Source organism: Pelodiscus sinensis, chromosome 3 (assembly GCF_052426305.1).
Source record: "Pelodiscus sinensis isolate ZL-2025 chromosome 3, ASM5242630v1, whole genome shotgun sequence".
Taxonomy (NCBI): domain Eukaryota; kingdom Metazoa; phylum Chordata; order Testudines; family Trionychidae; genus Pelodiscus; species Pelodiscus sinensis.
In genome coordinates, this window is record NC_143054.1 from 15,165,287 (window position 1) to 15,188,287 (window position 23,001).

Below are 23,001 nucleotides of genomic sequence, written 5' to 3' on the forward strand. Positions count from 1 at the left end.
TAAAACATGTGGAATTCCAGCTCCCACTCATCAGGAAATGAAATCAATTGATCAAATCATCATAAAAGGCGAGGCGTACACCAAATGACACTTTTTTTCCCCATTTGGACTAAGACAAAAACTATCACCTTTTACAATTACTCCTATTAAAATGTCCACATTAGATATATCCACTGATGCAGTTGATGTTTTTTCATAGTTTGTCTCAAAGGGCTCATATTACCCAGCTCTCAGCATTTTTCTTCAGTAGTTCTCCAACCAAATATACAACGAAGGTTAGTAGCATGATCCTCATTTTATAGCTGGGAAAACTGAGGCCTAGAGAGAGGAAAGGGATTCCCAAGGTCACCCAGAAGGCTGGGTCTCCAGAATTCTAGTCTCATATTTCCTCCTCTCAACCAGCGTGACTGTTATTAATGTTATCCCACAAGACCCATATGAATCTTGTCCTTGCTTTAGCGTGATACAAGTCCAGAAAGCGTGCAGTAAGCTGTACACCCAGTACTGCAGAGCAGTTATTGAAGATACACATTCCTAATAATGGGGACACCACTATAAATCACCTTTAATAAAGCTCCGCCTTGGGGAGACGCAGAGAGCTTAAAGTTAAAAAGCCTGTTATTGAGGTGGCATTCATGCTTCTGTAGTTAAAGTTGTGTCTGCATTTCCATTGCAAACCTCCATTTCCAGAAATTCATAAATCAGCAGTAAAAATGGGCTCAGGACAGAAACTTGGCACCAAAGGTCCTAGTTGGATGCCATTTCTTTTTGGAAATTGCAAAGAAAAAGTCACTGTTTTTTCTCTGAGATCTAAAGATGCATAAAGAACAGAAGTTTGGGGGTTGCCTGACATTTTTCCATGCTTGTTTCAATCAAAACCCATTTCTGTTCGAAGGGAATTTTGTAGCCCATTGGACACTACTGTGAAATTGTTATTTTGGGACACATTCTGCCCTTAGCTGCATGCAAGCACCCTCATTTGCTTTAGTGGGGCTGTGCACAAGATAATTTAGCTCATTATTTTTATTTGAATCACCATAGTACCTAGGTGTCCTAGTCATGGACCACAAACTAGGCACAGTACAAACACAGAACAACAACAAAAAAAGATTATCCAGCAGGGACAGAGGAACTGAAAGCTCAGGATGGGCAGCCATGTTCCCAGTGGGGACTGGGCAGCTAAGAATGCAGGTGGAGTAGTTGTGCTCCCAATGGGTAGCCATGAACATAGGGGACAGCCCTGTGCTTCCAGCAGGGAGCTAGGAACTGTGGGGCAGTAACCAGGCTCCTGGCTTGGAGACTAGTGGTAGACAGGCTCTCAGCAGAGAATGGGGAGCCAGAAGCCTAGGGAGACAGCTCAGTTGGGAGTGGGAAAGTGCTGGGTACAGTCTGACTCACAGAGGGTAACTGTGCACAGAGTTGAAGGCCCAGGCTCTCTACACCTCCCTCTTTGAATTGGTAAAAGTGTTTCTGGTGAGGAGAAGGACAGTGTGGGCATGAACCAGCACAGTAATTACTGCTGTGGCAGTAAGTTCACGTAATGTATGTTGACTTACAGTTTTGGTGTAGATGTGCCTTTAGTGTTTCGAAATCTGTAGAGTTGTGGGAAGTATAAGGGGCATGGCAGGGTGAAGAAATATGGCTTTGAAGGGAAAATTACCTCTCTTTGAGTAAAAACCCCTGGTCCTCCACTGGGGAGGATTGCTATAGGCCTGCCAGTAGGGGGGCTGGCTATAGCATAGGGAGAAGGAAAGAGAGAGAGAGAAAAGATGAATTCCAGCACTGCCCCTCGAGTACAACATTCAGGCAGAACACCCAGTTAGACTGTTGGCCAGAGCAGATGATGGTTACACTGGAACTAAAATGAGGCTGACTCTTTGGTCTAGTGGCAGCATTATGCACTGCTCCTTAGGGAATGGAAAGCTGCATCTTGAGTTTGGTTTTTTGCTTCCTGCTCTATGAAGAGAAAGGGGTTTGTGGGTCACAAACATGGGCACTAGGGGACAGTTAGCCTTTAGGGTAGAGAGGGGAGGCTCTTATAATGCTTCCTAGAATCCTCTCCTGATTAAAGCTTCAGAACTAGCAGCTTCTACAAGAAGCTGTAGTCAGCCCTGTTTTCTGGCAGAAGAGGTGGGATGAATAGAGGCTCTGATATGGAAAAGAGACACCAGCTTGAAGGACATATCTAAAAAAAACCAAAGACCCTCTTGTGAAGGTCTGAATGCTTCCTGCGAGCTGCTAAGTGCTCTGAGCCCCTGATCACTTCAGTGGAACTGCACACACTCAGCATCTTGTATTTCTTTTTCAGCACTCAAAAGAGCTTATAGCTATGGTGCTTAAAATGGGGATTTGTTGCATACAAAAATAGCATATTCTAGTCTGTATGCTCAGTTTGATGTGTATTCCATCCCTTCTTAACACAGGGAGCATTGCTGGCTGTCTTTTCCAAGAGCTGTGTTCATTCCAAGATGGAGCAATACTGACAGCGTCCTTTACAAAGGGAGACTAGGCTACAGAGATCTCACATGGGGTGGAAAACTCTGTCACCCCTTGCTCCGCAGTGTTCTTCTATCTAGGACAATTGTAGGAGCATTTTTAGGTGATGGATGACCTGGGGGAATAGGACATGATTCTTCTCTTCTCCCCCAATGCTTGAGTAGCTCCTCTCTTCGAAATCTTCTTACTTGGGTGAGAGGGGATAGATCCGAATTTGGCCCTTAGAGTGTCCGTATTCTCATTATATGATGGCATTGCAGGACAAAGGTCATATTTCACATGACATGCTTCACACACATTCTAGAATGCTTCACACACATTCTAGAATGCTTCACACACATTCTAGTTCACCCGTGATTGTGAATTTCCTTCCTATTGATATTTTATTGTTTTGTGCCAGATCCTTAATTTTCTTCTCACCCATTTGGTTTTGGATGGATGAAGAATATATTTCCCCATCTCATCATGTTGTTGTGCCTTTTCCTAGCATGACATACCCATCTTTACCCATAGAAGGGCCTGACCTTGGTTGACCTCAGTGCCCACAGGGATCTAGAATCACTCAGGATTCACTTTGATTTGAATGTATATCACCCCAAAACAATTAAGCAATAAGCCCAACAATCTAGTATTGTAACGAATAGTAATTTACTTAACGGAGTAGTTCAGGAATGATAGAGAGTTTATCTCAAATAGATTTGATATTGTACCGCTTTAAAGACAGTGGGTCATATCTTAGTTTAATATGGAGTAATTCCACTAAAGTTGATGGAGTTACTAGGTAGCTAGGTATCTGGTTTTAAGGGACCTGTGCAGTCTCCAGTCAGAAGTACCGACTGGACAGCAGAAGTGTAGCTATCACCATTCTATTATCACCTACCCTCCAGTCCAGCCAGCCCTTTATCTCCTGAGCACTGGCCCAAAGAGCTGGGGGGAGGGGGTAAAGGGGGTGAGAGCAGAGCTGGAGGCACCACAGCCATTAGTCTTGACTGGGCTGGGGAGGGAGACTCTCTTCCTCTGCATGGGCTGCTCTGGGGGCTGGGTCAGACCCACCTTCAGGAACCTACGCTGACCAGAGGAAGCTCCGCCAGCCCCCCACTTCCTGCCCCCATTGTTCCCTGCAAACTCTTTGTCTCTGTTGCTTGACAAAGCAGGAGACACATGGCCCCTTTCAGCCTCCCTCTTTTCTGACTGGTGAGCTGAGCCTTTGGTTGGGGGTGGCTCGCGTAAAGGGCAAAGGTACCAGATCCTTGTGCACTGGGGAAACTCACCTAGTTGGTCCTAGCAGCTCATTGCTTTACTGTGGGCAGGGAATTGCTAAAGGAAGCCCCTGTACTTTCAATCTGAAGCCACCCTATCCAAGTGACATTTCAGGGCAGGACACTGTAGACAATGAAGGGCAGGACCCCCTTCCAGGGAGCTTGGGCTCTGCCTTGGAAAGCAAATGCTGCTACAAATGGCAGGATTCAGTTGCTCTGACGTGTATGCCAACAATGGCATGTCAAGGCCAATTTCCCCTCTCGTGCTGGCTCCACTCACCCAACCTATTGGTTATTGTGTCTTCCTAGTATCTCCACTGCTGGTGGTGAATCTATGTTGGGGCTGTTTGATAGTGTATATGCTGGTATATATTTGAGGCAGAGCATTTTGATCATAGGTGTAATGTCCAGGTTTGAGCAATTGGAAAATTGGCATCCCCTAGCACTTATGTCTGAGCGTGCTATGTAATTTAACTAAGAACAGAATAGATGAATAAATAGATGATCAAATGATATAACTACTGTGTATGCCTTCCTATTTTTTTCTTATGAGAAAAAATTTAAAAGTCAGGGATGAACAAATAAACCAAGATAAACATAAAAGGCTAGTGGGTAATTTCATAAAGAGAAATAGTATGGAATTAAAACATGAGATTAGTAACCCTGAAAATAGTATCTTAAAAAATCTGTGCAGTATTAATAAAATTAGTCATGCAGAATGCCATGCATTCAGACCTATTTTGGCCCTAAAATTGTTACTTTATTAAGTCATAATTTATAAAACACATAATTCTAGACTTTGGAGGTTAATCTCATAGTTCTAACATAAATGATAAAGGAATATGTTAGCTGGATTAGATTACAGAAAAATACAGCAAAATGATGAAGGACAAAGTCTGATTTTTAGCTATACTGGAGAATTTTGCCTTATGTTTAAAGGGTGGAAAGACAAATTTCCAATCTTTTCTTTTTAAAGGGGGGAATAATTAGGGCACTCTTCCTAACTGCAGGGATAAACAGTATCAGTTTTCACATGGAGCGACATAGATTTGAGGCAGGGGGGACACATACAAAAATGTTCCACAAACTTCACAGTTGTGCCTTAGAGGTTCAGATTAGGGGTGAAAAGCTGCCATGTATTGATGAATTTCCCTTTAAAGTCTGGAAACGGTGCCACTTCTTAAAGGTAGAGACTGAAATCGGTAATGCCCTGCAACTAAAAATGGATCCGAAGCGAAAGCTAAATCAAAATATCACACACCACCTGAACTTTAGTAGAGTTTTTGTCTGGACCTCAGCTTGTGTACATAGCCCCAGTATCTTTATATCTTGGGCCAAACCTAACCCCTGGATCTGGTGTTCCTGAACTTCGGATCTGGATCCAGATTTTGCAATTTGGACCCGATTCTTTTTCTACCATATGGCCCATGATTCCTTCAGCCCTGTTGCAAGCAAGAACTGCTATTGCTTTAGTGGGAGTTTTGCCTATTCATAGAATATAGCAGTCGGCCCGATGATTAGCAAAATGGACATGGATACCACAGAAAAATGTAGAAGGGGAAACTTCACTCCCTGGTGAGAGAATCATTTAATGAACTTTCAGAACCAGGAAACAGATGGCTTTTTGTGGGGTAAATGGAATTTCCCTGGCTCCCCCTTAAAATGAATCAGTGCAGGAGGGAAAGAGAGGCATTATGGAATACAGCATGAGCTCCTGGTAGACAGCCTTTTAGAGAAATATGAGAACACACTCTACTACTTATCAGTAATGCTCTTTGCAGATTGGCCCATTGATTTAGAGCAGGGCTACTCAACTTTGGAAGCCCCAGGGGCCACAATGATACTCACAGCACATGCTGAGTGTGGTTGCATATACATGCAAATATATTTACAAATATATGCAAATAGCTTCTTTCACACTGATGGGAATGAATACAAAGCACTTCCTACAATGCCCCAGTGCTCCCAGCACCTCCTCCCTGGAGGCTTGAAATGCCAACATCCTGTACCCATCTGTTCCAACCAGCCCGTCCACTTGCGTCTTTCAATGTTCACCCCACCTGGGAGATGCATCACTATGCTCAAAGGATCCCACCCATAGGTTGCATGTTGAGCCCTGCATAAACTCAAACTGCACCACATGTGGCCCATGGGCAACGTGTTGAGTAGCCTTGATCTAGAGTAAGTCAGCCATGAACAAAATATGTGCAAGTGTATCACAGTTCCAGAGGTAAATAGCTCAGACATCTTTTAAAGGAATCCTAAAGTAGATATAACAAACATTCCCCATTACCACTCCATTTTTATAGTGTCCACCTGGCTGCCATATATTCAGGAAGACATCATTTACTGATGAAACAAGCTGGGTGAGGTAATCTGTTTTGTTGGACCAATTTCTGTTGATGAGAGAGACAGACTTTCATGCTTATACAGAGTTCTTAAGGTTGTCTCTCTCACCAACATAAGTTGGTCCAATAACAGAGATTACCTTACCCACCTTGTTTCTCTAAGATCCTGGGACCAATATAGCTACAACACCACCATATATCTATCACCCATTGATACGAAGCTAGATTGCATTCAAGAGCGTATAAAACAAGCCCTTTTAAAACACTATTTGAGATGAGAGATGTACATGGCATAAGTAGAGACAGAATTTGGCCTTGAAGGTTAACTTAAAAACTGTTTAAGTGTCTTTTCATTCTGTCTCTAGAGCTGCTAAGCTGTATAGTTTACAAAGCAAGGAAGATCCTTTTGTAATACTTTATGGCATAATTCTAGTGTCATGCAGTAAGTGCAGATTTACTGCCTTCTATTAAATTTCAACAGCCATAACAAAGCTTGATGTTGCAGACATCAATCAAACACGCAAATATTTAGTAAAAATAACAATCAGCACTCCCCTAAGGGGCTGATCGGGCTTTTTATAGTGAGAATTTCATCCGGTCTCACTCAAACATTGATTAAAACATTATTTTCTGCAGGTGGTAAAAAGCATATTCTACTGATCGGTTTACTAACAGAAGCAGAGAATCCCATGTCCTGTAGCATATTGCGGGGACCAGCAAATAGGTATCTTTGCACCTTGAACCAAATATAGAAGCCAATACAGTGCATGCTGCAGAACTGATTCAGTCACAGCATGATCACATCACTGTGTCTACAGTATGATATCTGTCATTGTATCTAAAGCTCCTGATTGATTAATATTCAGCATTTTATGTTAACACTGAGAATTTAGGAATCTAGAAATTAGCTCTGCAGTAATTGCAATTACCATTGTAATTACCATTGTGGTAACGGCCTGGGTTACTTTTATAAGATCTGTTAATGGAAGGGGAATTCCAGAATCCACACGTATCAAAGCATATTTATACTAATAACCATCAGTTAAGAGGTCCTTGATAACCACATTGGGAGAATGGACAAATATCATTTTAAAGAAATCAAATTTTGAATTTCCAAATGGACTACAATTATTTCCTCTTTCATATACCCATATATCCAGTACCTGTATCATATGGCAGTATAGATTTACCATCTGAATTAATGATAATGATTTAACTGTGGCATATAGTTAAATACTGTATATTCAAGTTGGAAAGTACTTTGGCTTATATTGATTTAAATCTCTACTTCCCAAGTGCATAGGTTTAGTTTCACCAACCCACTTCAGAAAACAAATATGAAAAATATCATGGCATTTTTACTCTCTCCTATTTTTCATCTTTATCATTGCTGTTTTGAAACTCCTGTTGCTTTTTCCTGGGCAATTTTATCAAATCATTCTAGCCTACACTATTTTCTTCTTGGTAACACTTCCTACTCCACCCTACTCCCCATCTTCTGTCTTACGTGTGGCTGATTGATCAATTCACATTTAGAACTAGAATTTGAAATTCAAGACCACTTAAAGGCCCACAGTGGAGAATGAGAATTCAAAGACAAAAATTTTAGATTATTTTCACTTTTGTTATTTTGTTTAAAAGAGTTCACCTTGATGTGTCATGAAATACCCCTTCTTGGTCTTCTTTTCCTTGTTACACCTGGCCAGCACAAGCAGCTGAGATCTTTGCTCTATTTTCCCTGCATCTCTGTGCAATGCTTTGTAATGTATATCTATCTATATTATTTTTTCTAAGCCTTTCAGACAGCTGTTACATGATCAGGATTCTCCTGAATCTCTATGCATTCAATCTCTTCCCGCGCCTTCCTTTTGGCCCGTTTCTTTTTCTTGTGGTGCTTTTTGGAGGGTGGGAAAAAAGTTAGGAAGACTGGCAAAATAACAAAACAGTGCAGTAGTGTGCAACTGCTGGTGAGCAGCAAGCATTTGAACAGTGTGAAGGTCAAGTTTGAAGGCACAAAGAGAAGGGGGACCAACCCAATAAGAAAAGAAGTAACATTTTGCAAAATGGCTGTCCCGTGCTCTTGAAGGGAGTTTTTTATACACTGAGTTCGGGTGTGCTCAGTTGCTAGTACAAATGTGTAAAGCAGGGGTGCACAGTGATCTATGGCAAAATTCAAAGTGTAGATAAGGCACAGTATAGAAATACAATCCATTTCTACATTCCATAAGGTCATCAAGCCTAGGACCCCCAACTCTATTGAGGTGACACTGAGAATTAACCAGAAGTTTCCCAGAGGATGAATAACCAGGAAAAAGGTCAGTATTAACACAAGCAGGATGCCAAAGCCAGAAATCAGAACAGGCATAGTTACGGACAAACCATAGTGGTCCATGAAAACAAAGGTAGGATTGAATACAATGAATTTGATGCTCTGTATTAGAGATAGTGGCCTTAACTTCTCCAGCAATTCCACCACCTCCCTTTGTGTGTTTTCACTAGTCCTGGCCACCAGATACATGCGGGAAGCAATGATGTTGTTCTCGTCTCCAGCCTTGGAGAAAATGATGTCATTTTTGAAGTGCTGGAATTCAGATTTTTTTAAAAAGGAGCTCTGGAGAATGCTGATAAAATCGCTTTTGTTGGTAGTGCTGAGGTTGCCAATCCTCAGGTACTGATAGTATTGTTCGATCCAGGACACCGTATGGAACCCATGGCTTAGGGTTTTTAAGTCTTCTTGCACGGTGCCATTCCAATAATCAAGAGGTTCATAGATGTAGAATCCTATCACAGGACTGTAGTTGCTGAAATACTTCTGCTGGATGAGGGCATAGGAGACGCTTGGAGACTCGCTGGCTAGAAGGTTGATGATGTTGGCTCCATCACTGATCTGCAAGCACCCCATAAAGGAGAAAGAGGCATAAATGAGATACAGGATCACCACAAATGGCTTGACGTAGATGTTAGTAATCCACTCGTTGTAATGTTCTCGTAGGAAATGCTGGATGAAGTGATTCTGGTAGGGGTCAATCTCGTGATGAGAAGTGTGCTGATGGCCGTCGCTCATCATGGTTTGGAACCACACAGGTTTCCTCTCCAGGTATTCTGCTGAAGGGATTTTACAGCAGAAGATACTGTGGTAACGGTTCTGCTCCAGCTGTCCAGCAAAAACCAAGCAGGAGCCAAAGAAAGAGAAGATATAGAAGTAGTTCAACAGGATGGAGATGCACATGTTCTGGCAGAAAACTTTCACAGCCTCAATGTTGGTGAAAGGGCTGGCACCCATTCCAAAGGCTATGAAGTACAAGGAGGTCGTCATTGTATAGGTGACCATGACATCAGAATAGGTGTCTGCTACCCTGTCCTTGAATGGAAGGTTCTCTCTGGTTCTGCGCCATCCTGAAAGAAGTTCAAACACTCCTTTGGTTCCATGACCTAAAATAATAACAATAACAATTTATAAATGCAGGTTTCCACTATTCATTCTGCAACATTACTGTGAACTTTTGGCCACTCTTTTTTATTAAACAGACTTAAAAAAACCATTAATATCACTTCACAAGCGAAACACATGTACAATTTTCAGATCTGTGTGTTCAAGTTAAAAACTTGGATCCAGGGCCGACTTTAGGAAGTGCGAGGCCCAATTCGAAACATTTTGGCGCCCCCCCAACCCAGGATTTTTTGTTGAGCAAAAAACCCCATACCACACACACACAACAAACCACAACCACACACAAATATCACATCAGAAGTAGATATGATCAAAATGTATATCAATAGAGTTGAACATTTTCAAAAAAAAAATGCCATCCTTTATTATGCAAAATTTTACACAAAATTTAATCAGTTGCCTTAAGTGTAGGTCAAATATTTTCAATTGCAAACTATCCAATTTTTTCAATAAAGTTTAAAGTTTGATTTTTAAAAAGTTACCAGAGAGCATTGCAGTTTTTTGTTACATTGATTTACTTTTTAAATAGCAAAAATGGAGTCTCTGTTAAGAAAGTGTCAGTTCTGTGGTCAAATTCCAGACCTTAGTGATTTCGGCCCCAATGATTTCACTAGGTAATATGGTACCTCATCACCATTGCCTCCTTTGCACTGCCCTTCAACACACTGCCTGCATGTTGAGTCCAAGGTCAGTCTACACAAGATTTTATCAATGATTTTTGCTCAAGTGATCACTGAGATAAGACAAGGACTCTCAATTGATTCTAGTCAGCTCTGCCTTTAAACACTGAATGTAAAGTGTCAGATATAATTGAGGACTCCCAAATAGACTTGACACCACCAGAAATAAAACCTGCTTCCATCTTCTGTAACTTTCAGTTAGATGTGACTCACTATCCTCTGCTTAGTGTTCTAGTTATGGTAGCCCCTAAGCCAGGTCATATTAAGTTCATGTCTTTAACCTTTTAATCATACAATATGGATAACAACATTTCATTCTCCCAGCTCCCAAAAGAATTTCAACCCAAAAGAGCCAAAACTGATCACCTTAACACAGCAAGTGTGTCTACGGATCTCTGTGGCAAAGTAGGTTGTCTATATAAATAAGGTCTGCTCGTGAAGCCTTTTCCTACAGTTGATTAACAGATGGCAGTAGATAGCTCATTCAGACCACTGGCTGATAATAGTTAGTCACCCTAACCAGTCATTAACCATAGTCATGGACTCACCCTACTCTCCATTGTCTCTGAGTCTCTGATGACCTGTGACAAAAAAGGAGGGTGGAAAGGGAAACTGAAAGGAGAGACCTCTCTAAATTCACCAATCAAAGAGCAGTATTGCCAACCCAAAAATCACAAGGAATGCCTACGAAAAGTTGTGAGGATGGTCTACAAATCATAATATTTTTTAAAAATAAAACATGTTGGATTTGTATTGGCCTTTTGTTTCTTGAGTATTTAGGGTTCATGTTTTAAAGCTTTCCTCCTTAGCCGTAAAGCCCAGAAGTATAGAGAACTTTTTTAAAATGAAAGCTGAGATTCCTACATAATCAATTAACTCCAGACCTTTAGAAAAACACCAAATGTTTTGAGACTCATGGTAAAACAATGGAGGAATTCTTGTGAGCCCATGCTTTGCCCACAGTATAAATAAATAAAAAACCAATATCTTCTCCACTAAACATCCTAATGAGATACTGCAAATGGTGAACTGAATTCAACAGCTCCTGATATGAACAGGTATCAACCTAGTTTTTCATATTTGAGATGGGTTACCAGGAATCATACATGACAATATGAAATCTTTCCACTCTCAAGACAGCATATTCACAAAGCACCTATAATTTTGATCCATGCATTTATTGGATCGTGAAAGAGAAAGGAGGGGAATTAGTGTAGATAAATGTTCAAATTAAAAAAAAAAGCCTGAAGGAATTAGGACTAGGCTCCTACATCTCATGTTCAGAATTGACTAGGACACTTATGACCAGATTTTCAAAGGTGTGTAAAGATCAGATAGATATCTTTCAAGATACGAGTTGGCAACTGTCTCTTTAGGAGCTTAATTACCTTTGAAAATCTGAGCTTAGATTTCCAAGGCCAATTTTCAAAAATGATTTTAGTCACTCAAGTGCTTTTGAAAATTTTAACTGGGAGCCTAAAGAGACACAAATAGACAAAAGGCAGGAGATATGGTATTCCTTTAAAAAATGTGTGACATCTATTTTTAACTAAATTTTATACAGGCAGTCCCCAAGTTACGCGGATCCGACTGTAGAAGCTATTTCATATTTAGCTAGAAGCCATTCTGTATAACAAAAAGCCATTTCAGTTTCTTGTGTCTGCACGAGGGAGTGAGCTGGCCTTCACCGAGGTGGGGAGAGACCAGAGGGATGCGCTGTTGGAATGTGTTAATGAACTATTTTGAGCTGAAGCTCGAACTCCCTTTTAACCTGTTTCTTTCTATGCTGATAATAATTCCTCTTTGAAGTTCTCTTTGATTTCTTGCCCTGACGTCAGACTTGTTTGGTTAAGGGTATAAAATACTAGGATTGATTGTATTAAGCAGCCTTACTGGACCCGGCTTTGCTGGGACCACGTTTGGCTCACTTTGCTTTTATTGGCCAATAAAACTGTCTGTTTAGCCGCGTAAACTGAGTGAGGCGTTTGCTTCGACAATTTGGAGGTTCCACCGAGATTCCTAACGCGCCACTTGCCCATATGGACTGACCGGCACTCCACTTCCAAACCTCTCAGAGCGCTCAAGAGAAGGTAAAGGGAATACCTGTTACGAAATCTCCTGGTTGAGGGCTTGGGATTTGGAGTGACGGCCGGCCATCGGGGTAAGAGGAGCTACGGAATTCAATTTTGTGGAGCGGCTAACATTTTTGTCTGTCTGTGTCTGTCTTTGTCTATTAGGCCTGTCTTATGTGTCACAGTTCCAAAAGGGCACACCGGTGTCTCTAGTGAGGCAGCCATGCGCTGGACCCTCTGTGTTCGGACGCTAAAAGCTGGTGTGGTGCCATTACTCTCTCTCGGCACACGGAACTGTGGGGAAGCTTTGTTGTCTCTCTCTGTTATTTGTGGGCGTAGTACTGACCTCTGAGGCTAACCCCAGGCCATAGTGCCCCATTCCGTCAGGCTGTCTCCAGGCGCCAGGACGTGGTGTTCTGCCGGGCTGGAGCAGGTGCCGGAAACCCCTGCGAGGCAGGTGGACCTTGAGTCCAGTGCTTCGCAACAAAAAGGGGGGGGACCAGTGCGAGCAGGTGAATTCTTGATTCGGTGACTTGCAGAGCAAGCAGGCGGATTCTGATTCGGTGACTCGCAGAGCGAGCAGGCGGATCCTGATTCGGTGACTCGCAGAGCGAGCAGGCGGATCCTGATTCGGTGACTTGCAGAATATGGTGTAAGCAGGCGGACTTTGGTTCGGTGCCTTACAGAATTAAGCGCGCGCAGGAAATGGGGGTAGGTCAGTCTACAGGAATTCCAGTGCCTTTATGTTAAGTGCCTTCTGGTATAGGATCCTAATGAAGTCTGATATTAAGTGCCGGGTGTCTTAGGGCAGCGTCACTTAATAGAAACCCATGGGAACTGGACAATAAATAAAGATGCATCTAAATGTGGAAACTGTAGGAAAAATGTGAAAAAGGAGAAAAAAAATTGTGTGTGGAAAATGAGTATGAATGTAATGAGTGAAGAATGAATGCCGCTGTATAGGTCTGAGACTTGAGCTGATCCCAGCTGCACCAGGGCTCTCCCATGAGGGAGCTCTGAACGCAAGGGGGGGTCAGCTGAACCTCAAGACTCAATGAATATGTGAGGGAGTGACGACTCCCCTTATTTCATAAGCTGCTAAGGTCTGACACTCTAGACCCGGCAGACTCTTTCTTTGGAGTGTGTAAAGTTAGTTTAGGTGAGGGTTAGTCTAAACATCCCCCCACACTGCCGAAAAGCACCCCTGTGTACTACATGTACGTGCATAATGGTCCAAGGACCTGTAAGCATTTAACAGATTGGAAAAGAGGAAAAATTAAAGCCCTGAGAGATGAAAGTAAAGCTCAGCAAAGACAAACCATAAGAAGGAATAAAGAAAGTAGAAATACAGACATTAGAAAGTTACTAGGAATGAGGAATGTTTTTCTTTAGAAGGACGAAGCAAGTGATTAAAGAGTATGTGAAGGTGAGAAGTGACTGCATAGGAGAGTGGACGGAATTAAGCGATTGTTGTTATATATGAAGGGAAACCTGCTTTAAGAAATGACTCCTTGTTTCTTGTCGTCTCTTTTAATCATCTTAGCAATGAAACAGTCAAGTTAAACATTTGGTTACAGACACTTTGTTAAATCTATTAAAGAGAAAATAAAGAATTCTACTGAAACTTAATTGGTTAACGGCATAAAAGAATAGAATCTATACATTGTAAATTTGTAAAACCTGCACCCTAAGGGTTAAATGTGTCTTCCAAGGAACCTAATTATTGTTTAAAAAAAAATCCAAGCCCAGAAACTTCACAGTGTTTCTGTTCAAGGCTGAGCTGATAGCACCTTTGGCTTGCTTTCAGATCCAAGGTTGTGTGTGTCTGCAAACTGCCTGTCTGTTCTGGAAGGGGGGGAGCACTGTCCCCCATAAGTAAGTCTGTAACATTGCATGTGATTCTTTTCAGGAAAGAAAAACCTTTTTGCTTGCTGGAATAGTAACTAGCAAGCACCTTGTTCTAAGAGTTTCTGTAGCAGTAAAGAAAAAGCCTGGTCTGCAGTACAAGAGGAAAACTGAGGCATGCCACTGTTGGAGAGGGCTAGCATCTCTGAGGTAATTCAAGGGAGTGGAAGGTCACGAGTACCGATGAAGCGCTCTTGTTCTCAGAAATTTGCAGCTCACTCGCCCATAGAAGTGGTAAGGCACTAGCTGTAACCGGTTCTCCTAACAGATCTTAGGCAGTATTTTAAGTTATAATGGGCCACCCCAATGGAGGTACAAGTGTTTTCTTTGTCTTTTAGATCATCAAATAGCGCTAATATCAGCTGAAAATTAACTGAAAAAAAAAATCATAGTTCTGTGTCATGACATAATAAGTTTGTGTTCTGTGTTCTGACCAGATTTGTCTTGTGTGTGTCTTAATTGTGATATATGTACTTCTAATATTGTTGTGTGTACAATATTGTTGTTTTAATGAAAGAATAATTTAAGTCCCTTGAATAATCTTAACATTGTGCTTTATATAAATGGTTCTTGCCTTTATAATTCTAGTAGAGTTTTAGTAGCAGGCTATGCAGTTTGTACTGTCTGGAATGTAGCGGAATCTGCTCCTCTACCTGCTGTTTTTCCCTTCTCTCCTACCATTGCCAGCTCCTACGCCGTCTCTTTCAGAACTGGCCCTCCTGCGAAACCAAGCCCCAGAATCAAAAAAGCAGGAGTGGAGACTGGCAGGGTGCACCTTGCGCCCAGACCACTTGTGGTGCAGCTCTGATGGCCACATTGTTGCCCCAGTGGTCTTGCTACCTCACCTTGCCCCCGTGCTCCCTGGATTGTCGCACGTTGGCAAAAGGGGGGATGGTAGCAATCCTTAAAACAAAATTGGTTTGCTCCCAAATTCTCCCAAGCAGCCAAAGATTACTGTCTGGCTTGCCCTGTCTGCCAAGCCCACAACGTGGGTAAACCTGTAAAGACAGTTCCGGCAACCAGACCTCCGCCTTTGGGACCATTTCTGAATTTACAAATGGACTTTATTCAATTGCTTAAATGTCAATCTTTTGAATAATGTGCTGGTTATTGTTTGCTTGTTTTTGGGATGGGTAGAAGCTTATCCCTGCAGGAAACATGATGACATCACAGTAGCTAAGAAACTTCTAAATCATTACATCCCATCATGGGGAATACACCTTGTGATCTCCAGTGATAAAGGTACCCACTTTACTGGGCAAAATTGTTTTAAAAAAAAACTGGAAAAGTACTACTCTACCAGACAAGCACTGCACTGTGCACGACACCTGGAGAGCGCAGAAGCAGTAGAAAGATGAAACAGGATTTTAAAGAACAAACTTGCTAAAATATGTGAGAACTCTGGCTTAACATAGATAGTAGCGCTTCCGATTGCCCTAATGAGCATGAGAGCCACTCCTAATCGGAAAACTGGACTCAGTCCACATGAAATTGCATGTGGCCGACCTATGAGACTGTTAAGCAGCCCAGACATTAACCTGGCTGATGCCATACTCATTAAAGGAAGCATAGTCAAGTATTGTCAGGAACTTATGAGGTGTGTACAGTCCTATCATTCACAGGTTAAGGACGCCTTCCAAGAGGCCCCGACTGAGTCGTGCCATAAACTACAACCAGGAGACTGGGTTTGCGTGAAAGTTCGCCAACGGAAGACTGCCCTGGAACCCAGGTAGAAGAGTCCCTACCAAGTCCTTCTGACCACCCATACTGCTGTAAAGTGTGAAGGATTGCCCACCTGGATTCACGCATCCCACTGCAAACCTGTCCTGGCCCCTACAGAAGTTGGCCCCAACAAGGAGCACCACAGACCTGGTACCAGAGACCCAGGTCCAGAAGCAGACGAGGATCAGCGCAGGCCTGGTACCAGAAATCCAGGTCCAGAAGTAGACGAGGATCAGCACAGGCTTGGTACCGGCAATCCAAGCCCTGAAGCAGACGATCCTGAAAGACCGAGGCCAAGGTACCAGCTGCGGCCCAGAAAGACCTGCCAGCGATAGGTGAAGAAATCTACGAAGTCCTGAAGAACAGCCAGCATGAGGCTGGACAAACAATTCATGTTAAGCTTATGCTTAATCTTGTTTTTAATACCTAGCCGTTAACACCTATATGGTTCAAATGTATTTATGCTTTTAATGAACCAAGTTTCCCAAGAATTTAATTCCACAGGTTGCTGGATATGTGCTCACAGTCCTGTACATTCAGAAAGAGGCATCCCAATGATTCTAGTCCCACTAAACAACACTCAAATATGGCACACTGTTTAGTGAACAAAGCCAAATGATACTTGGCAGGATAAAAGGTTTACTAACCCAGGGTATATCCGCCTAGCCTTGACCCCAATTGGAAAGTACTGCTGGACATGTAATGGTTCAGGAGCCAAGGTAAGAAAAAGCCAAAACCGATGGCCCTAGACTATGTCCTAGCTAGTAAAGGCGGGGTTTGTGCCTTAGTAAGAAGAGAATGCTGTAGGTATATTTCTGACACCAGCAAAGAAGTAGAGGAAGATGCCTCAGAGATTGAAAGAACTGTGGAACGCCTAAAGCAAGGGGAAGACTGGACCCTCTGGGATTAGTTGGGAGGCTGGTTTAGACATGTGGGAACTTGGATTTTGCAAGGAGTAGTTTTAGTATTGGCTATATTCTTTTGTGCTTATTTTTGTTTCTTGCTAATCAAATGCTGTATTTCTTGTATTCTAGAAAACAAAGGACAGACCCTCACTAAAGGGAATGTAGAAGTAATGATGTTAAAATATGATGAGCAGAGAGAGGAACAAGAAATGTATATAAAGGCTTTGATAAAAATGGAGATGTAAAACAGTTTAATGGTTAGCCTTTAAAAGGCTAAAAGGGGGGAGATTGTAGAAGCTATTTCATATTTAGCTAGAAGCCATTCTGTATAACAAAAAGCCATTTCAGTTTCTTGTGTCTGCACGAGGGAGTGAGCTGGCCTTCACCGAGGTGGGGAGAGACCAGAGGGATGCGCTGTTGGAATGTGTTAATGAACTATTTTGAGCTGAAGCTCGAACTCCCTTTTAACCTGTTTCTTTCTATGCTGATAATAATTCCTCTTTGAAGTTCTCTTTGATTTCTTGCCCTGACGTCAGACTTGTTTGGTTAAGGGTATAAAATACTAGGATTGATTGTATTAAGCAGCCTTACTGGACCCGGCTTTGCTGGGACCACGTTTGGCTCACTTTGCTTTTATTGGCCAATAAAACTGTCTGTTTAGCCGCGTAAACTGAGTGAGGCGTTTGCTTCGACACGACTTATGTCAGATCCGCAGTTACGAACGGGGTTTTTCTCGCCCTGGAGGACGGCAGCGGCAGGACGCCCAGATGCGCCGCGGTCCCGCTGCCCGCGTCTTCCGGGGCAAGAAAAGCTGATCCGCGTCTCCCTGGTCTGTTGGGAGGGGGAACCCCCCCCAGCAGACATGGGAGATGCTGAGCAAAGCCGCGGAGCACGCAGGCAGTGGGACAGCCCAGACGCGCCGCTGCTGTCTTTGCTCCCCGTCTCCCCAGGGAGATGGGGAGCAAAGCCTCGGAGGACGCCGGCAGCGGGACAGCGGCTTTGCTCCATGTCTCCCTGGTCTGCTGGTCTGCTGGAGACGGGGAGCAAAGCCTCAGAGGACTCCGGCAGCCGGGACAGCCGCGGAGCAAAGTCTCGGTCCGCCACCCGCGTCTCCCTGGTCTGCTGTGGGGGGGAGGGCGCAACTCGTGCGCCACTCCCCCCCGCCAACAGACCAGGCTTTTCTCCGGACGCCTGTGGTAGAGCAGCTGGGGCACTGCCGGTTGGTCCCGCAGCACCGCTCTGGGCGCTACTGGACCAACCCGGCCGCACCCCAGCTGCTCTGCTCCAGGCGTCCTGATTCAGCCGCTGCTGGTCAGTTTCAGCAGCGGCTGAATCAGGACGCCTGGGGCAGAGCAGCTGGGGTGCTGCTGGGTTGGTCCAGTAGCGCCGAGGAGCGGCGCTACTGGAGCAACCCAGCAGCACCCCAGCTGCTCTGCCCCAGGTGTCCCCATGTCAGCCGCTGCTGAAACTGACCAGCGCTGACTACAGGAAGCCCGAGGCAGAGTTGCTCTGCCCCGGGCTTCCTGGAATCAGCCGCTGATCAGTTTCAGCAGCAGCTTACTTGGGGACGCCTGGGGTTCTTAAGTCTCCTAGGCAGAGAATGAGCCATCTACATTAGGCCCCAGCTGGAGTATTATGTCCAATTCTGGGTGCCACATTTCAGGAAACATGGAGAAACCGGAGAAAGTCCAGAGAAGATCGACACAAATGATGAAAGGTCTAGAGAACAGGAGATATGAGGCAAGGCTGAAGAAATTGGCCTTGTTTACCTTGGAAAAGAGAAGACCAAAAAGGGACATGAGAGCAGCTTTCAAGTATCTAAGGATATGTCTACACTACCCCGCTAGTTCGAACTAGCGGGGTAATGTATGCATACCGAACTTGCTAATGAAGCCCGGGATTTGAATTTCCCGGGCTTCATTAGCATAAAGCCGGCGCCGCCATTTTTAAAAGCCGGCTAGTGCGAACCCCGTGCCGCGCGGCTACACGCGGCACGGGCTAGATAGTTCGGAATGGCTACGTAGTTCGAACTATCTAGCCCGTGCCGCATGTAGCCGCGCAGCATGGGGTTCGCACTAGCCGGCTTTTAAAAATGGCAGCGCCGGCTTTATGCTAATGAAGCCCGGGAAATTCAAATCCCGGGCTTCATTAGCAAGTTCGGTATGCATACATTACCCCGCTAGTTCGAACTAGCGGGGTAGTGTAGACATTCCCTAAAAGAGTATCAGAAGGAGAAGGAAGAAAAATTGTTCTGCTTGGCCTCTGAGGTTAGGATGAGAAGCAATGGGCTTAAATTGCAGATATTTAAGACCAGGTTAGATAGACACCTGTCAGGGATGAGCTAGGGCAACTCAACTTTGGAAGCCCGTGGCCAAACTGATACTTACAGAACATGCTGAGGGCCTCAACTTAAGTGTGGTTGCATATGCAAGCAAATATATACAAATAGCTTCTCTCACACTGACAGGCATGAATACAAAGATTAAGGCAAGACTACACAACACACAGGCCCCATTTAAGTCAGTTCTGCTGATATTAATAAAATGCAATATTTACCCGATTTCAACCCATGTGACAGCATTTTTCATGAGCAATGACAGTGCAAGAATTTAACTACTAAAACATATCAACAGAAGATCATTACACTGACTACTTTTTTGTTTTGGCTCCCACTCGCCGGCCACATTGATCCCCACATAAACCCAAACAGCACCGCGGGGCGCAAACAAACTGACCATGGGCAGCATACCAAGTTATTAATAAATATTTTATAAACCTTTCCCTTTTCTCTCTGCTGCCATGTCTCCTCCCCTTGCTCCATCATGTCCCCTGGTACCTGCTGCCCCCAAACTCCTCACGCTCCTCTGCTGTCCTGACTCCTGCCATTCTCACTGCCCTGAGCTCTCCTGCGACCTGCCCCCCTCCACCAGCCCTTCTCTCCCCCCTGTGCCCACTCCTCTAGTAGCCCCACACTGATCACGTGAGCTACCCCTCTTCTAACACCTCTCTCTACACACCTGTCCTGCCTCTCTCCTCTGGTGCTGGTCCCTCCCCTGCACGTGTCTGCCCTTCTGCTTCACCCCCAGAATCCCTTGGCACCTGCACCTTCCCTTAGCCCTGCACCCTCCTCATGCCTCCCCCTTCCCTCACTGCCCCTGCCTCCTTTTTCCCTGATGCCCATCCCCTCACCACTCTCTGCCTCATTCCCCTCATGCCCCTGTGCCCTCACACATGCCTTGCTCCATCCCCACCTTTTGCATACCCACCCCTTCTTTCAAACCTTCTCCCAGCACCCCCCGCCCCCTCTAGCCCCTAATGCTCTTCCTGTCTCTTCTCCTTGCATCACCCTTTCCCCCCTTCCACTGACACCTCCCCTCCTGCCATTTCCCTCATTGTCTGCACTTGGCCCCCTGGCATTTGTCTCTCCTCCAGATTGTACCTTGGTGCCTTCCCCTTTCTTCCCCCTCCGCACAAGCCTCTTCCTCTCCCACACCTCCCCCTAGTTTCCCCCTCCCCTACCGTTTGCCTTCTGCGGGGCCGGACTCCAAACCACGTGTGCCACCGCTGCCTTTTCAGTTTCAAAATCCCGGGCGTGACATCACTCCCGGGCGTCTCCCCGCTTACCTGCATGGCGGCAGCAGCAGTCGACAGCGTGCGCAGGTAAGGGTGGGGAGCCCAGACGGCCGAGCCGCAGGAGCCGATTTACGGGTGCACTGTGCGGGGCCCCCTTAGGCATTCAGCCGAATTGGCCAAAGCAGCTTAAGGCCAGCCCTGCTTGGAACCATATTTAGGAACCTAAATAAGCTCTGGAGCTGATCCAGTGCCCTTTGTATTGAATAGGAAGACTGAGGGTACGGCTACTCTGCACAGCTATTTCGGGATACCAGAGGTATCCCGAAATAGCTAATGTGCATCTACACAAGCCGTCCATTATTTTAAAATATTTTTCAAAATAACGAGTGTGCAATTTCGCTAGCCCGGTCAGTAAACCTTGTAGCACAAAGGTTAATGGATGGCTCAAAATAGCGCGTTATTTCAAAATTTGGTGCTGTGTAGATGCACCAAATTTCAAAATAAGCTATTTTGAAATAAGATACGAAATTTGAGTGGCACAGATTGCGTATTTTATTTCGAATTTAGGTTGCTGTGTAGACGCACCCAAGGCTCAAAATGAAGATGTTTTCTTATCTGCCAAATATAGATTTAGATTGCCTATCCTGAAATGCTTGAATTTAAAATTATTTTATTAATTGCTTCATGATTTATATAATTGTTTTGCAATGGTAGCAAATAGGTTAACTAATGCTGGCATTTGTTGTTTGCATCCTTCTAACTTTAGTCCCTTGCTATTTCTTAAACAATTTTAGGGATCGATTGTGCCACTCTTACTCATGCAAGCAGCAAGTTACTCATCAAATAGAAGAAAAGTAATGAGACTGCTCAAGGATGAAGGAGCTACTACTCCATGTGACTAAGGATGAGACAATCTGGTACTTAGTGCTAGGGAAGAAGAAGAAGAAATATTAGCATTGTCAAGAATATACAAGTATAGTTTCCACAGCACTAATATGTGGAATAGGAATTTTTAAAGTTATATTCTTGAGGTTTTATAGCAAAGGAAAGCTAACATGATGATGAAAGATACATTTGCTGGAACATCAGGCTACATCCTTGTCTTTAAAATATACATTTTCTCCTTGCCTACACCTTTTTCTCTCTCTCTCTGCTCTTCGGGCCTGACCCTGCTATTTTATCAACATCCTCCATTCCTAGGGGAGCTGAGAACACTCAGCACAAAGTAGGAACCTCTGAACCTCACAGAACAGGTTCTTATGTACTGTGTAACCACGGATGCATTTTGGGGTACATTTTGTATTAAACATAGAAGGCCACTCCTGCTGTGCTCCTAGCAAACTCAATGACTGAATATAGTCAGAGTCCTGGGATTCCACATCTATCAAATTTTGGCATAAATGTTGCAGCAGCTAAGATTTAATTGTTTTTAATAATATCTTCGGGGAAGCTGTTTAGAAAAAAAATCCTCTGTGGAAATTTTCATCTTTTTATTGAAAAACACAAACTTAACACCAAAAAAATCTCATTTTTTGGATGAAAAGTGATGAAAATTCCAGCCAAAATCTGAAAAAAACACCCCAATTTTAAAGCTTTTGGTTTCCAGCAAAAAATTAACATTAAGCAGACACTTTTGGTTGAGTGAATACCTCAATATTCTGCTGAAAACGAGTTTTGATGGAACGTTTTTGACCAGCTCTAAATCTTTAGCTGTCACTGTGGTGAGGAGAATCTTTCACCTAAAAATTGAATTTGCCAACTTGAGACTGTGAAATTAGCTCCCACCAGTACTAAGGGCTATCCCAAACCTCACCACCTTCTGTTCCAAGTGCAAGGTGCCCTTTTTTGACCTGCATTCTCTAGTACAAACACAGAGCTGTGTGTTAGAAAAATAACAACACATATACATAAAATAAAAATGCTATTAAAACAGAACACGTTGCTGCACATGCAGTTGTCCCTTTTGAAGAGATGAGAGAATGAATTCCATGTGACAGATGTGTAGTTGTAGCAAAATGTACCACTGGTAGGTGTTCAGGTATTATGTATATGAAAGCAGTGTAAGAAATTATATAGACTAGACTATAACTCACATGTTTCCCTTGGATCTACAAAATCCTTAAAATAATGAATGAGCCGTGTTCCGAGCTCACAAAATATTGGCTTCATCACATTGTTGTGCTATTTTAGTGATTATTCAGCAAATGTTTTAAAAAACACTTCGGTCAAAAAAGCCACTTTTCATTGAACATCATGATGAAATTTTTTGACCAGTTTAAGTGTCTGCTAATTGCTAACTCAGGGGCACTGCACCTTTTCCACAACATGGCTCCACATTACAGCACCCAAATATTTTAGGAATCTCTTACAACTAGTCAGAAAGAAAGGGATGGTAGTTGCAACTCTGTCCTGACTGTCCCCCACTCCAAACTGAGAACCCATGTTCTAAACTATTTGAGATTTTAGATCTCTGAGGGTACGTCTACACTTGCTCCTTAGTTCAAGCTAGGGATGCAAATGTAGGCGACCAAAATTGCTAATGAAGCATGGATTTAAATACCCTGTGCTTCATTAGCATAATATCGCCGGC

General features: G+C 43.6%; 1 protein-coding gene across 1 annotated transcript; it reads right to left on the reverse strand.

Annotated features, from left to right (window-relative positions):
* Positions 1–4,615: 4,615 nt before the first annotated feature.
* On the reverse strand, positions 4,616–9,528 carry LOC102460337 (patched domain-containing protein 4). The gene has a single exon (XM_006120686.5). It carries the CDS (start codon positions 9,432–9,434, stop codon positions 7,902–7,904), a length of 1,533 nt encoding a protein of 510 aa, XP_006120748.2. The 5' UTR covers positions 9,435–9,528; the 3' UTR covers positions 4,616–7,901.
* Between the last annotated feature and the right edge of the window lie 13,473 nt (positions 9,529–23,001).

Coding starts and splice junctions, on each gene's coding strand:
- LOC102460337 (XM_006120686.5), bottom strand. CDS start 9,434: ATGGTCACCTATACAATGACGACCTCCTTGTACTTCATAGCCTTTGGA.